This window comes from Sinohyriopsis cumingii, chromosome 2 (genome assembly GCF_028554795.1).
Source record: "Sinohyriopsis cumingii isolate HCF-2022 chromosome 2, ASM2855479v2, whole genome shotgun sequence".
NCBI classification, from domain to species: Eukaryota; Metazoa; Mollusca; class Bivalvia; order Unionida; family Unionidae; genus Sinohyriopsis; species Sinohyriopsis cumingii.
The window spans coordinates 54,256,805-54,273,934 of NC_142962.1; the positions used below are offsets into that span (position 1 = coordinate 54,256,805).

A 17,130-nucleotide genomic window follows, 5' to 3' on the forward strand; every position below is an offset into this window, starting at 1 on the left:
AAATAAGCCAAATGAAATGCAAGATATTTCAAAGCAGCAATACATTTAGATACAGATGTCGGTTCAATGTGTATAGTTATTTTTTAACAACTGAATAATTACAAAATCTATGTCAAAAGTAATTTTGAGTTTGAGTGAGCACTCAAGTTGAGGAATTTTATAGATACAGGGTCAGTTCTTTTTTTAAAATTGTCTCAACTTCAGGTAAGCCAGACTCACAGTACCTTAACATAATAGGAATTTTCTATACAGAAGCCTCGAGGTTATTGTGGTCCTTTTTCCAGCTCGTCTGGAACCAAAACCTCGTCTAGAATATTCATTCATAGGATTTTGTCAGTTATTTCTTTTCTTTTTTGTATTTTAGATTAGACTATATTCAGCATACTAAAGTTATTTATTTTCTTTTCACAGCAAAAGAAAATGAATTTAGAAGGTGAGAAAACTTGAGTTCAATTTTCTTATTCCGTTTTTTTTTTTCAAGAGGTATTTAAGTCTTATATTTACATAAAAGAAAGTTATCAAGTTACACCTAGTACGCAATGTCATGTAATATACGTAATAGAAACTTGTCAGTTTATATCTTGGACGCAATGTCCTGTAATATGTGTACTAAAAAAAGGTGTCAAGTAATATTCGTAATAAAAAGTCGTCAAGTTACATCTAGGACTCAATGGCATATAATATACGTAATAGAAAGTTATCAGGTTACATCTAGGACGCAATCTCCTTTAACATAAGGTAGTAAAATGTTATATTACATCATGTAAAATTCGTAATAAAAAGCTATCATGTTACATCTATTGCGCAGTGTCATGTAATATTCGTAATAGAAAGTTATGTTATATCTAGGACGCAATGTCATGTAATATGCGTAAGAGAAAGTTACCAAGTTACATCACTGACGCAGTGTCATGCAATATACGTAATAGTGGGGCCCCGAGTGGCCGAGTGGTCTAAAGCGCTTTCCGTTACGGATCACTGCCATCCCACCTCTGTCTGCGTGGGTTTGAGTCTCGGATTCGGCCAATGTGGGTATGTGAGAAAGCTTGCCAGTAGCTTCTCGTGGGTCGGTGGTTCTTCCCGGGGTTTGTCTCCGGGTTCTTCCTCCACCATTGATACTGGCCGCCATGTATAGCCTATTGTGTGCTGAAAAATGGCGTTAAACCCTACAACAACAACAACAATATACGTAATAGCAAGTTGTCAAGTTATATCTAGGACGCATTGTCATGTAATATACGGAAGAGAAAGTTACCAGATTACATCTAGGACGCACTGTCATGTAATTTACGTAATAGAAAGTTGACAAGTTACATCTAGGACGCAGTTCCATGTAATATGTGTAATATAAAATTATCAGGTTGCATCTAGGACGCAGTGTCATGCAATATACGTAATAGCAAGTTGTCAAGTTACACCAAGGACGCAGTGTCATGTATTATACGTAATACAAAGTTGTCAAGTCATACATAGGATGCGGTGTCATGTAATATTTGTAATAGAAAGTTGTCAAGTTACATCTAGCAGGCAGTGTCATGTATATCGAACATTCCTTCCACACTTAATTAATTTACATCAGTGTGCAAGTAAATATAACGGTAATATATGAATACACGGAATATCATACCATAGTTTCGATTACTCTACAGGAATTCTTTTGATGAACTTGAAAACAAGCTGACCTTCGATAAAGATTTTGTTGATGGAGTAGTTTTTGAGTTTACAACAAAACTATAATCACCTACGAGGTAAAACTCTCTCTCTCTCTCTCTCTCTCTCCTGCTTGCTGTATGTGATTTCGCTACAATGAGTAGATATTAAAATGTTCAAATAAATACAATTTTCTTGGACTTGCCCAGTTAGCTATTATTCATTGCATTCATGTATAACTTGGCATGCCCCGGACCTGAGCGTAAGCTGAAATAGGAATACATAAGATGATGCATATCGTTTGCCACTCCACAACCCTTCTCCTCGTACCTTATTTACTTTCCAGATGAAGGGAATGGAAACGGTACAGATTTTTCCAAAATAATTATGTCAAGAATCGCTTCTTGAATGCTTATTCAATATCTCGGTATACTGTTATATACAAGAATCTTCTCACAAATGCGTCGTTGAAGAACTTTAATGATAAGCTCTTTGTTAGTCAGAGCTGGCGAGGCGACGTCATTGCCAATTGTCTAATTTTCTGTTGTGTAACTTAATTAATCACGGATTCATAGAAATTGGGTTTTGCAGAAGTCGATAATTTAATCATTAGCCTTCATAAAAACAATTGTCTCATCTCGCTCACATATTTTCAGTTCTTTCTGCCCATGCATGAATTTTATCCGATCTTTAAGCTTTTATGAAGTGGGAGACGACATGTATGAAAACATTTCGCCGAGCAGAGACTAAATAAGTGATGTCATGCCTAAGAATGAGTTCATACCGAAAGATATAATAAAACCATTGAAATTTCTATGGATCCGTAGTTAGGAAACGTAGGTCAGCTAACGTCGGCCCTACTTGGACTTGTCAATATACAGTTGGTTATGACATCGCGCCCTGCTTGGACTTTTCAAAATACAGTTGGCTGTGACGTCGCTTGTTCTGCGGGGTGATATTCGAGATTTGGACAATCTACGATCTCTACTTGTATGCCGTACATACGGCTAGGCAGGTCTTAGCCTTATCACGCCATTAGGTCATAGACGCAGGGTGAATTCAGGATACGCAATCGTAACGGCAATACCTCCATTGCCCTCGAGCCAAGAATTCGGTCTTCCTTGGCTTTCTTGTGACGGTCACATTTCCTACGTTAGGTTCTTTTTGTACGACTGACTCTTGTTAGCACACCATTTTGTTACCTGAAGCATCAAATATTCGTTAAAACTTTCATTTCTATAGGTTTACATGGTACACATCTTGCCATCTCGTTTTCGAACGAGACGAGTATGCAATAGGAATTCAAAGCATGCTAGCCATCTGCTTATTTATCTTCATTCCATCACATGTTAAATACTTGTTCCACAAATGTTTAAAGCTGAAGAAACTATTGGTATTTGTGGTTATAAACATTTTATATGTTTAGAGCTGAAGAAACTACCGGTATTTATTTTATCTTTTCAGAAAGCTGATGAAATCGTATCGTGTGTTCTTTTATATGCACGTTGGTGTCAGGATGTTTCTTGGATGGAAACGCCATTCTATACATGTGTGAAGCCAATAAATCTGAATGTTTACCGTAATTGGTTACGGTCGGATGTGTACTATTGCAGAAAATTAGAAAGTGAATGTGTAACACCTTTTACATTTAGTGTTCAGCCTCGTCTTTAGTAAAGACTCTAGTTCTGAAAGACAATATATTACATTGCAGAAGCGTGATGCATGCCATTGCAATTCATGAACAGCATAGGAAACAAAGGCAGAACCACCAGAGCTAAACAAATGAATCATCGATGATTGTTCTAAACCTTTTATAGTGTTTGTGGGTAATTGTGTTTGTCCACGCTTTTGTTTGTAATTATAGTTTGTTTTTACACTTTTTACAATGTGCAAGTGCTATCTACGTTTACGGGTAAAAGTTTCCCAAACTTACTACCGATACGGATCCAGCGTAACATCGGCTGCCACAGTTCAACATAAGTAGAAAAATTTAAACTAACGGCTGACGTAGTCGCTCGTTTTGGTAACCAAAACATTTCATAGACGGAAGGATAATAACGGAAAACCCGCTCGAATGATCGTAGCTCTGAAAAGTGACATATGCTGAAAATAAAGCAGTCAAGAGTATGTTTGATTGTACATTGACTGTTCCTGCTAGATCACCACTATAATGGAACAAATGTCTGCGTTAAAAGTGCATTTTAAACGAAGTTTACTATCACTACAATCAACGTTGCTGTTGAATGTACAATATTTACTTTTTCTAGTTGGTAAAACAGAAATATCTACTGTCACACTCTTACTGCGATTAAAAATCTTATCTCACATCGGCCTCAAAGACAGAAATGCCATGGTCAGTGACTACAGTTTTGACAATTATAAATAACACTTTGATAGTCAGCAGCTCGTGCAAAAGATGGAGTAAAGCAGTTTTGACAATGATTAAGTCACGATAATTTTACTAAACCATACAAAACAATAGTCGATAATCAGTTATATCAAGAAAAAAGTATATGCATGGTCAGAGGTGTGTCTACATCGATATAATATCGCCTATTCGTAGCTGCAGTGATTAGGCTTTAATTTTACCGATAATCGGTACAGTTTTGCTCACATGAGAAAGTTCGGTGCAATCACAAGTTCGTCATTTTCTACGTTTCGTGGTCTAACATCATTCAACCATAACAAATTCTTCCCGTATATTGAATATGTCAATTCATACACACCTAAGGGTTATTAATTATCAATAACGTGTACATAATTTTAAAACATTGTTCTTTGTATATCATTGTTTCGCATATTATTTCTTTCTTGATGAATTAAATAAACCTACTGGTACGGGTGACCGACGTATTTATCAGCAGTAATTATCAATGGTTTGGATCGAATCATTATTTTGTGCCTCTACAAATTTGTGTTATGCTTGTGTGTGTGTGTGTGTATATATATATATATATATATATATATATATATATATATATATATATATATATCCATGCCTGACACGTGGATCCAGTGCACTTGAAAGGACTTTTATTCGCCAGATGATTTGTATTCTTTATATATATATATATATATATATATATATATATATATATATATATATATAAAGTTTATAGAAATGTAGGAAGGCTGGTCACACGTATGTAGGCATTGTAATAGATTTTGGAGTATGTGCATTTAGTTATAGCCCCCCCCCCCTCCGTTTTAAGGAATTCTTAGATTTTTGTGATTACTTGTTTGATTATGAGAACTCGGTCCTATGGAAATATTCCTCAGGCCGAAATAATTAGCCAGTTACTAGGAGCAAACGTCACGGAGTGAAGTGTTAGTGACTTTCCATGATGTCATGGTTTACGTTTGGTGCATTCAGGTTAGAGCAGCATGTGTGTCCCTGTCGTTCCATAGTCCCTATTAAAATATAGTGGTGTACATTGGTTGTGTGACTCCAGGTGCAGTATTTATTATAGGAGTCGGGTAAATTACACAATGGAATAAACAAGAAGGGACTGTTCAGTTGTCGGCCGGTACCGTTTATGTCGCCATGGTGGCAAATGCGATGCAGTTTTACAGGGGAAATGTGGCTCAAAACCATGATTTCACTGGTCTAAGATGGCGTAGCAAAAATAGTTCCCTGTGTTAGGACGCATTGTATAGTTTTACGGCGTGAAACGCTGACGGTACGGAACGTTGATGAAGAGAAACCACGCAGATGTGCGTTTGATAGACAATTGGAAAATTGTGAGATATGTGGTCTTGTATTGATTAGAGTAAAATTATTTACAGAATGGACAAGTTGGGCTTTCTAATTTACAACAGAAGTTGTATGGAGGTCTTTAGAATTAGGGGAAACTTATTACTTCTAGCAGAATCGCGCCAGGGTTTGACACCGCTCGGTCAAGCATGACCCCTGGGTTGTAACAGTATGTATGCATGTAAGTGTATGTATGTATGTATGTATGTATGTATGTATGTATGTTCATATGTACAATGGTATTTACGTATGTACGCAAAGTTGTTGCTCTTTTAATTGTATAACATTCATAACTTCAGTATCAAAATTGATTCAATACATATATGAATAAGGTCAGATAAAACATCCACTGACAGAACTATTGAATATATGAGTGTCAAACCATTGAGTTGTGTGCATTTATTTTCGTGTTACTGGTTTTTTAATGCACTTTAGTGTTTTGTATGGATCTTTCATCACATAATATTAAAATATGAAACATCGCCCGTGTAAGCGTACTTGAAGAATCGTGGAACATGTTTAGAAATACACAGTAGCTTTTCAAACACCTTTCTCATGACGAGGATAAATATCAAAATCAAGTATGCTTACATTAAAATGAAATTCACCTAAACGTTCTAGCGAGCGCTTTCATAATGATGATAAAGATGTGTACGTATTAATGAAAATAGTAATTGTTTATTACAACAACAAAAAAACATCCAGAACATGTGAAATAGTGGAATTGGTCTGCTCGGCTAAAGTGGGTATTTCAGAAACCTTGCCATTAGTTTCCCGTGGATCTATGGTTCTTATCTGGTTTTCCCGGGTCCTTCCTCCATCATAACATACGGATAGCCATATGTAGGCTACAAGAACAACTTCATACAACAGTATGGTTCCTCCGTGGACACTTCACCTTCGTCTGGCAATATTTTCATGGGAAGAATACTATAGCAAAAGTTTCGTAAAGAAGCACCATATAGACTCCTAAAATGGTGTAGACTCATTGACGACATAGAATCGAAATCAATCGAAACGGGCGACAATTTCATAATATATTTTGAATTCGCCAGTAACTTTCACCTTACGATGAAATTTACGTCCGAGTCGTGGAACAGGTCTAGTACCTCATACTATACTCGATCTGACCTTCTGGAAGGGAGCACAAAAACTGACATGTACTCTAAATCTACTGACTAACAGTATCTACTCTCGACCTGCTGCCCCCCCCCCACCCCCACCCCCAAGTAATAAAAAATCGCTCTTATGGTATGTGCATACTATCCAAACGCCATGATGTGTTTACGTCCTTTGTCCACAGCTCAGAATTAGACCAAAACATACCGGTTCGCTGTGTGACAGGCATAAGAACACGCTCGTCTCCTGATTTCGCAAAACTTTATATTGTTATATCTCTTGTTGTAAATTGTCCCTAGTGATTCAATACGTAGGAGTCCAGAATCTTTCGCAGATTTTGTGTCAAGTGTTTGTATCGTATATCGTGTTTTGTTTTTTCCCTGACGAAAACCTTGTTTAGCTGGAAACTTTGGGAAACCGTTTTGAATTGGCGCCATTATCAGTGTTTCTCTCTCTCTCTCTCTCTTTCTCATCAGAGGCGGTCATACAGACGTAGAGTCTGGTTCTTTTAGACTTTGTTGTGACTGGATTTCAATTTTAATTTCTGATGAGAAAAGAATGATTGTGTCCAATTGACGTGCCTGTGTACAAATTCGAAAAGGTACAAGGTTCTAATGTCTCAATGAAAATAGAGTCAAAATAGAAAAGGTATGAGCTGTAAAGAGTGTATACAACTACAGAATATGTTAATGATATAACTTGTAAGTACACCTGGATGCCTTGGACTTTACATCTTTTTCTTACTTGCCTTTCCATAGCATGTCCTCGCGGACGGTTTACCCAGTTGCCTAGTACAGACTATTGCCTCGCTTTAGGCCATTCGGGCTTTCGTAGGCAAATCCCTGCTTCCTAGATCTTCATTTTCTGGCGCTAGACTCTCAGTTTCTAAACGTTGGGTTTTCAGTATTCAGCATACTTGACTCTTTTAAGTTTTGGGAGAATTGTGGCACTTGATTTCCAGTTTCGAAATTTCTTGCCAAGACCTCAATGCATGTGCAACCATAAGGGCTCGTATCGTTTCTTACAATTTACGTACAAATCATATATGTACCGTAAAATCCTATGATTATACACAGTTCACGTGTGATTTGTAGGTAAATTGTTGTTGTTGTTGGGTTTAACGCCATATTTCAGCACACGATAGGCTATGCATGGCGGCCAGTATTAATGGTGGAGGAAGAACCCGGGAAAACCCCGGGAAGAACCACCGACCCACGAGAAGCTACTGGCAAGCTTTCTCACATGCCCACATTGGCTGAATCCTAGACTCGAACCCACGCAGACAGAGGTGAGATGGCAGTGATCCGTAACGGAGAGCGCTTTAGGCCACTCGGGGCCCCGTAGGTAAATTGTAAGTGTGTCTGTGTAATTTGAATTTTTAACGTAGCTTTAACAATTTTTCAGCCACATTTCTACGATATCTGCAGTGTGACAGTCACATTATCCAGATACCAGACCGACCAGTCCTAACACTAACCTCTTAATGCTGAGCGCCAAGCGAGGCAGCTGTTAGTACCATTTTTGTAAGTATTTAAATTGTAAGCAACGATACGAGCCCTGGTGGTATAATATGGACAAAACAAACCACGAAGATATGTCTCTCCGTACGTAAATAACACCATTGTCAGGCGAAAAATAAATACTTTGTTCCTTTGGCACTTTTCATTACATATTTGCAAACGGTTTTCATGCAGTGATTAGTGAAATAAGTGTCATTTTCGACAATCAGTTCAGCCTAGAAAGATAACGAAAACAAAGTAAAAATAATGGAGAAAGAGAGCAATTGGGAATCCCTGCATTCCTCCTACCACAGAAGAAAAAAGAAACTAATTTGCACTAGTCAGTTGCGTAGCTACTATATTTGGGCCACTATGCATAGATTACCGATGGGTCCCTGCCTTATCTATAATGTAAAAAAAAAAAATTTTATTGGCCCCTATACTTTGCATACTCTTGCTATGGTAGGTACGCCCCTGGCACTGGTCCCAGGTAAATGTATTGTTGCATATAACAGCAAGCCAAATAGTGATAAGATTGACGGTGAATAGCGAATCTAAGGTTATTATTTATTCAAACTTGCGCGACGATTACATGAATGTTTAAGTAGGAACATTCCACACACACGCACACACACACACACGCACACATGCGCGCCGGTGAAAGAGAATACAAACACTAAAATCACATTTCAGAATTGTACTAAACTGACGATTTCGTCACAGAATATTTTACATTAATTGTGAATAAGAGCTTTGGAAATATTGTACTTATTATGGAGAGCTCTTTCATGATTCATTCGAAATAAGAACTAACGTTCGGGTATATTATCAGTGTAAAGACTAGACATACATTTAGTCAATCGGTACATTATTCTACTCCAGTGTGTTAACGAACAAGAGGGTATGTGTATATGTGGGTATGCTAGTCAGTAACTACACCATGAGAGGGTGGAAATCCAGCAGGAGAGGTAACAAACATTTAACTGTATCTCCCCGGTAAAGCTTAAAAAGTTGGTAAATTAATGGCCAGTGTCCATGTACGGACTGGTACATGCAGATGCATGTAGAAGTCTATGGTCCAACTTATTTGATGGATGATTATTTGTCACGACGGAACTTTATATTCGGAATTGTCATCGTTATAGTGTTTTGTTCATGGCATGATTGAGATCTGGTACTGTTTCACTGATAACTGCGTCATACTTCCGGTGATCGCCGGTCACGGTTATTTCCCCGATAAAGTTTCTGCACATGTTTATATGTACTTTAGTTTCCTTTTGTTTAAGTCCTAACAAACGTATGATATTATAAGTATTTTGAAAGATGGAGTTCTTTACAGAAATTAACCAGCCTTTTTCTTGGCGAAGCTGAACTATAAACAAAATAACGTGCAATAGGTCACATATTTCATTCCCGAGCCCACTTAATAATGCCCGAATATTCTCACAGACGCTAAATTACACACAATCAGTCATTATTGCTCATATTCTAAAGAAACACTTTCCTTTAAATCAAAACTAAGAAGTGTCTAAATCCAAGCCAATAAACACCACCAAATATGGATAGGAGATATTCTCTAAACACGGATTAAGAGTGCATTCATGGAATTAATTACCATGATCCGAGTCCTGGGCTTGATCATGTCCTCTGGCAGAGTGCACCACATATGCTGAGGTAATCAAAACATCGCTCGAGCGTTTGCGTCAGTTCGTGAAATAACTGTGTGTATATGGCATAGTGCATGATATTTTTAACGACAACAAAGGCCGGAATTGATGTGATCGTAACTTTGCATCCTTCTCCTGCCATAGTGTTCCATGTGAACAAAAGTAGTTTACAATATGGTTCTTAATGGCGATGAATTACATCCGATGTTTATTTTGCGACTGACGAAAATGACCGAGCGATGTTCCGATCGATGCCGCACTGAAAAGTCTGACAATGTTCTGACTGTGCCTTTGTTTCCTTCTGCCATCCTAATGTGCCATGTGAGCAAATGTAGCTCCGAATATAGTTCACAATGGCTGCGAATTACATGCGAAGTTTGACTCTGCGCCATAGTCGCTAAATAAGCGAATCCGCTATCTGGCGATTTACTATCCAATTCTGGATATTATACTTACGCCGATCGACTCCGATGTCACGTCTATATATTACGATCAACAAATTAGTTCCAAACACGAGGCTCCATTACTTTGTGTTTAGAGCTAAAGAAACTACTCAGCAGTGTTTTGTAGTATCTTTTCAGAAAACTAATTACATTTTTTATGTGGTCTTGTTTATGATATGTTGGTGTCCAAAAGAGTTTATAGGATAGAAACAGCTTTCTACACCTGTGTGAAGCCCAAAAAATAGGAATGTTTACAATAGTTTGATACAGTCGGATGTTTACTATTACATACATTAGAAAGCAATCGTGTTCCATGTTTTAACATGTGTTGTTCAACCTTGTCTTTTGTAAAGACATAATTCATGCAAGACTACATTTTAATTGTAGGAACATGGTGCATGTCATTGAAATTCATGGACAACTTAGAAAACAAAGACTAAGTCAAAACAGCGGAATCAGCGACGATTATTCTTAGCCTTTCTTGGTGTGTGTGTATATATATATATATATATATATATATATATATATATATATATATATATATATATATATATATATGTATATATATATATATATATGTATGTATATGATTGCTTTTTTAAATTATAATTTGTTTTTATACTTTTACAATGTGTAAATACTATTGATATTTACGGGTAAAAGTTTCCAAAAGTTACAACCGATTTGGATCGAGCGTAGCATCGGCTGTGCCTGTTCAGGTAAAAAGAAAAATTACAATTATCGACTGTCATAGCCCCTCATTTTGTACTTTCGATTTGGACCGATCGATGCATCATCTGTGCTTGTTCAGGGTAAAAAGAAAATTTAAATTATCAACTGACGTAACCCCTCATTTTGTACTACCGATTTGAATCGAGCGTAGCATCGGCTGTGCCTGTTAGGTAAAAAGAAAATTTACAATTATCGACTGACCCCTGGAGCATTTCATAGAGAGTGAAAAATTTCAAACCCGCTGGAACGATGATAGCTCTGAACAAGTGACGTGTGCCGATAGTAAAATAAGCCAAGAGTTTGTCTGAATGTACATTGGCTATTTGTGCAAGAATACCAAATTAATGGGACAAATGTCTGTTTGCAAAGTGCAATTTGACTGAATTGTGATATCACTACAATCCAGGTTGCTCTTGAATGCACAGTATTTATTTTTCTCGTTGCTAAAACAGACAATTTCTGCTGGCACACTCTTACTGCCACGAAAAATACCTCTCTTGCATCGTCCTGAAAGATTGAAATGCCCTGATCAGTTCTTAAAGTTTTGGCAGTTGTGATTGCGGCCTTGGTAACCAGCAGCACGTGCAAAGAATAAATAAAGTAGTTTTGACAATGATTTAACATAGCCCCGATCATTTAACTACACCATACACAAAAACAACTATACCGCTCCGGTGGCCTAGTGGTCAGAGCGCCCGCCTCGGATGCGGGAGGTAGCGGGTTCCAACCCCGGCCGAGTCATACCAAAGACTTACAAAAATGATACTAACATAGTACAAAAATGGTACTAACAGCTGGCTAGTAGGCGGTCAGCGTTAAGAGATTAGCGTTAAGACTGGTTAGTCTGGTGTCAGGATAATGTAACTGGGTGGAACATGATGCGACATGTCTGTGGCATGATGCCCCAGTGCTAGATATCACTATAAAACTGCCACACTGCAGATATCATAGCGATAGGACTGAAAAATTGTTAACGCTGCGTTCAAAAGTCAAAATCACACACACACACACACATCGGCCTGAAGAAAGAAATGCTACGGTTAGTACAAAGATGGAAGAAAGCAGTTATGTTAAAGGTTAAACATAGCCCTGTTCATTAAACTACACCATACACCAAAATAACTGGGGAAAAAATTATATCAAGCACAACGTCATTGGGTAGAAGTGAGTTTACATTGAATTAATTTCGCCCTTATGTAGCTGCAGTGACTCGGAGTTACTGTTACTGATAATCCGTGCAGATTTACCAGAATCAATAAGTTTGTTACGCCTAATTGTCCCCCTTTTTGTGCAACAAAGCCAAACGTAGTACATTTCTTTGTCAAAACATCATTAAGCCTTAGCCAGTAACACGTATACTTTGAAGATGTCATTTCCTACATACGTAAGTGTAATTAAGGATCATAAGTTTCAGAATTGTTCTTTTATGAATGTCATGTTTCTTATGTTATTGTTTCTTATTTAATTATTTAATTCATTAGATCTATTTGCACATATGACCGAAGTATTAACGGCTGGGATCTGTAAATTTGGGTGGATGTACACATTAGATTTTTTGTATGTATGTATTTATGTTTGTATGTGTATGTACATGAATGTGCGTGTGTGTGTGTGCGTGGGTGGTGCATGCGCGTGCGTGCATACATGCATGTACTATATTAAGTGTGTACCATTCATAACTTCAACTGCGAAATGGATCATATGATATGAACGTATGATAAAACTTTCTCAGACAGAGCTATTGATGGCTCAGTGTCAAATTGAGAAAACGTTGAGCAATGTGCACTTAATTTCAAATTTTCACTTTTTAATGCACTTGAATGTTTGGTAGGGATATGTTATTGCGTAATGTTAAATCTGAAACACAGCCTGTATAAGCGTACTTGAAGAATAGAAATATGCAGTTGCTTTTCCATCACCTTTCTTATGACGAGGATAACTATCAAAATGTAAGATTATATTTATCGCATGGCATTAAACATTTATTCAATAAAACCAAGCCACTCAACACAATGGGTTATCTAGCTTTGTTAGTATAATGCCAGCGTCTGACTTGCACAAACTTTACATGAAACGTTTATAATGTTGAAACCACAGCAACAATCGCATACCTATGAGTGTCTCACCATGCTAAGACAAAACAATTACACAAGAGTTGTTAGACGTAAAGGTATCTGAAAGTAACAGCCATGTATTTAAATAATGGATGAAATATAAATCATGATCAGCGCATTAATCTTTGCATGACTTTCAAGAACTATATGTCAAGTTCTCCATATTATGCGGGACGTTATACACTCCACTACTGTGTCGGGCAATCACCTGGTGGGGATTAATTCTCGGCAACAAGTGCAATTTTTAAACGAAAACATGTTAATGTCCATAGTCAGGTCACTGTAGTTAGCTCCAAAACTTACAACAAGTTCCAATCGTAAGTAAAGACAAAAACTGAATTTGTGGAAATCCACTGATAGTGTCAAATGTTACGTGTCAGCGGTCTTCAACAAAGACCGAAAACCAGCAAGTTTTGCAACATTCAGTAAATAGTTTATTTCCCTAAACTGCAAAGAGAAAATGTATCTTTTAAAAACATACAGAATTGCAAATAAAATCCCAGATAACTCCAGAATTTATCTAACAAGTCATTCTGATTCAAGTTCTGAATAAACTTTAGTGGCATTCAGCAATAATTCCAATGCTAACTGTTAATGTTGATATGCCTGTTGTAACGTCCCCTCTTAGTAAGAGGGGTAATTAATTTTATTTTGCTGGCGTTATCTAGTGGATGACCTACCTGGATGTTATAGCCCGGTGGGAGTGAAAAAGAATAGAATTTCAACAGAGAACCGAGCAAGAATACTGTGAATGAATAAAGCAATACTAGCCCCCTTAGACAAGGAAAATAACAAATGTAATCAAAACAAATTAAATGTGGCAATTCCAATTCAATCTAAATAATGTCAACATAATTTAATAGCAGTGTCTAGTTTGGATTTATTCCATCCTAAAAGCAACTGGAGAAAAGAGCGCAATGTACACGACTGATTTGAATCACCTTCCACCTTTGACCGTGTATCAGCGTCTTCCTATTTCATCGGCTTTCTCTTCTCTGTTTCATCCCTTCATGGACTTCATGGTCCTTTATTCTGACCTCGTCCTTCTTTTTTTCCCGGACTTCTGTCTTCAGACTGTCCCTTATCTCTCTCCGAAAGATGATCCTTAAAGGACAAAATTACTCATAAATCTTTGTATGTACCACTTTCTACAGTACATAAATTCCCTCATTTACGTTACTCAGAAACATAAATAACTATCCGAGCACTGCATAAATTCCGACTTAGTACGGTAGTACACTACCCTTGCTTCACAGCGACAGTTCATAAATTAACACGTGAGCGTATATCGAACATTACCGTATCATTTTATTTATGCTACTACATGTTCGATTACTATTGCACAAATTCTAACTCACAGCAATCTCTAACCTACAATATTATTTCAACATTATAAAATCAAATATAAATAGATAATTATCGTTAACTCATGATGCTCAGTATATTCCTAGCAGACAAAGGAAATTATTTCATATAATCCTATGAAATCCTACAGATATGAAAATTTGGATCGCATGCAATCAATTCTACCAATGAAAAAAAACCCACTCTAAAACGAAAAGGTAAATTGCATAACAACTCTAACACCAGTGAATTTCAATGAAATTAAATAAAATAAATTGCATAACAACTCTGGCATCAATCCTTTTCCATGAAAATTGAATAAGATAAATTGCATAACAACTCTAGAATCAACACTTTTCCACGAAATCGAATAAACGATACGTAATATGGAAACTAGACATATCAAACACATTTGCATAAAACAAACAATTAAAAATAGAATATTACGTAAAATTAAAATTGCGTACCATAACGCTGTTCTCTTTCAGAACTTGTGCGTCCTAGCAATAAACCCTCTCTTTTCTTACAAGACAGTTACCTGGTCCCTTTCTTGTTTAACGAGGAAAGCACTATTCTCCATCCCAAATGAAATACTGGACACAACAGTAAGACTGATTTCTGCTTCAGATGTTTATGCAGGAATAAATATTTTTTCCAGCAAATGTTATACTCCTCTATCTGACCTGAGTCACAATTAGCATTTTCTATTAAAAATATCAAATAATGAAAATGTTCATTCTAGAAGGTTCCAAGTGTTTACAAGATAAAATCTGTGTTATAATTTGATGGTCTGTTACTAAAATTATAATAAAGAGCATGATAAACACAATGTCCTTGACTCCACCAAGATAATTATCCTGATATTTATCCTTCAGTTAAAAAAAGGTAAACAATGTGCTTATAAAAATGTCACTGATTTTGGTCAAGGTCAGCTACAAATCTATAATTTTACATAACGCACAACATATCATGACAAAAAATTTTTAAAAAACAACTAAAAAGCAATACAAATTAAATATACATAATGCAAAGCACAGACCTGCAAGTGATATCCATTCACTAGGTGTCAAAATAAAATAGCTCAAAGGTGGTACTGATCTAATGTGGTGAAGGCCTGGTGAATTAATTAATTAATTAATTAATTAATTAATTAATTAATTAATTAATTAATTAATTAATTAATTAATTAATTAATTGATTCATTAATCATCGGCCTGCACATTGACATCTGGATTGGACTGCGTTGAGCGCTGATCATTAAGCCATTCTGTCATTGCCTATACTTTTGAAAATGTTGATGAACCATTATGTGGACGACTATTGAAATCCCAGTTGCTATTGTTGCTGTTTTGAAATATAATGCCATTTCTTGTTGCAAAATCATTTATATATGGTGGCCAGTATACAGTATAAATTGTAAAGGAAGAACCTAGGAAAACCCTGCTAAGAACCACCAACCCACAGGAAGCTACTGGCGACTTTCTGACATAACCACTTTGGCCAAGTCTGAGACTTGAACCATGTGGACAAAAGTGAGATGGCAATGATCACTTTAGGCCACGCGGCCGTCCCCGGACACTATAAAACTAACACAAAACTACTAACCTCGTACGATAAAGAACATGAAGATGTTGTTGGAAGTATTACGTGGAGGACGTTAGAAAACACAGAGAAGAAACCCTTACATCATATAACAGGGAACAAATCTTCTGCCAGCACAGACTCTGAACCAAGTACTACAGAGGTGTGAAGTAAGTGTGCTACAATACACTATCCAGGTGCTGCAATATATCACCTGATCAAGTTATAACAGAGACTATAAAAGTGCTTGACTAGGACAAAGAAGTAACTTTCAATGCAACACTTTGCCTTGAATTAGAAGGAAATGTTCATCTTTATCTGTCCCTGTTTAAGCTGATTTTACAGTTTATGTATTTCAAAATTCAGTCGACTGTCGAGGAAGCAAAACAAAGTTCTAGTTTGAATAGGCACCTAAGAGCAAACATTATCCACTCAAACAGTGTTTGTCACACCTGACCAATTGAAAGCATGTATTACCAAACTGGGATTATAATCTGCTATAATACAATGCTTGCATTAGGGTGTTAATGAAGATACAACATAGCCGTACATGAACATTTTTATTCGGTTTTTCTAAAATGAAAACCAAGCTGTCAATTTGAAAATGAATTTTTATACCCATCAATATGAGGTCATGTCCATAATTAGAATAATTACGCTCTGCTAAATAATTGTGGTGTATAGTCCATGGATTCCAGCAAGAAAAGGTGACCAGTTTCAGATTGTAACTTTTGACCTGGCAAAACAAACAAGACAACATGTCACATGTACTGCAACCAGAAAACCCCCTTGCTTATTGATTCATTCAAAATGCATGTGATCCTTTGTGATGCTTTTCCTCTTAGGCTATCGGAAACTCTGTGTGCAAGGCTAGCATTTGCAAGTTATTACTTTGTAAATAGATTGTACGGCTCAGATGTGTTACGTGTTACCATATATACTCACATGTAAGATGAATCCAACTGCAAAGTGTAGAGACCCTTCCGGTGGCCTAGTGGTTAGAGCCTTCGCCTCGGTTGTGGGAGATCGCGGTTTCCAACCCCGGCCGAGTCATACCAAAGATTTCTAAAATGGTACCAACAGCTGCCTATCGTGGCGCTCAGCATTTAGAGGGAACTGTTAGGACTGGTCAACTTGGTGTCAGGATAATGTGCTACATGTGTGCGTCATGATGCCCTATTTCAAAACATCACTATAAACTGCCACATTGCAGATATCGCAGGGATC

The 17,130-nt window shown here is 36.9% G+C and overlaps 1 protein-coding gene across 1 annotated transcript in view; it reads left to right on the top strand.

Moving 5' to 3' along the window:
• The window catches only part of LOC149804882 (uncharacterized), a 117,706-nt gene that overhangs the window by 23,228 nt on the left and 77,348 nt on the right, over nt 1–17,130 (top strand). The window contains exons 16-17 of the mRNA XM_089933354.1: nt 412–433; nt 1,650–1,707. Coding sequence (XP_089789480.1) covers nt 412–433; nt 1,650–1,707 — 80 coding nt within the window. The remainder of the gene's footprint in view (nt 1–411; nt 434–1,649; nt 1,708–17,130) is intronic.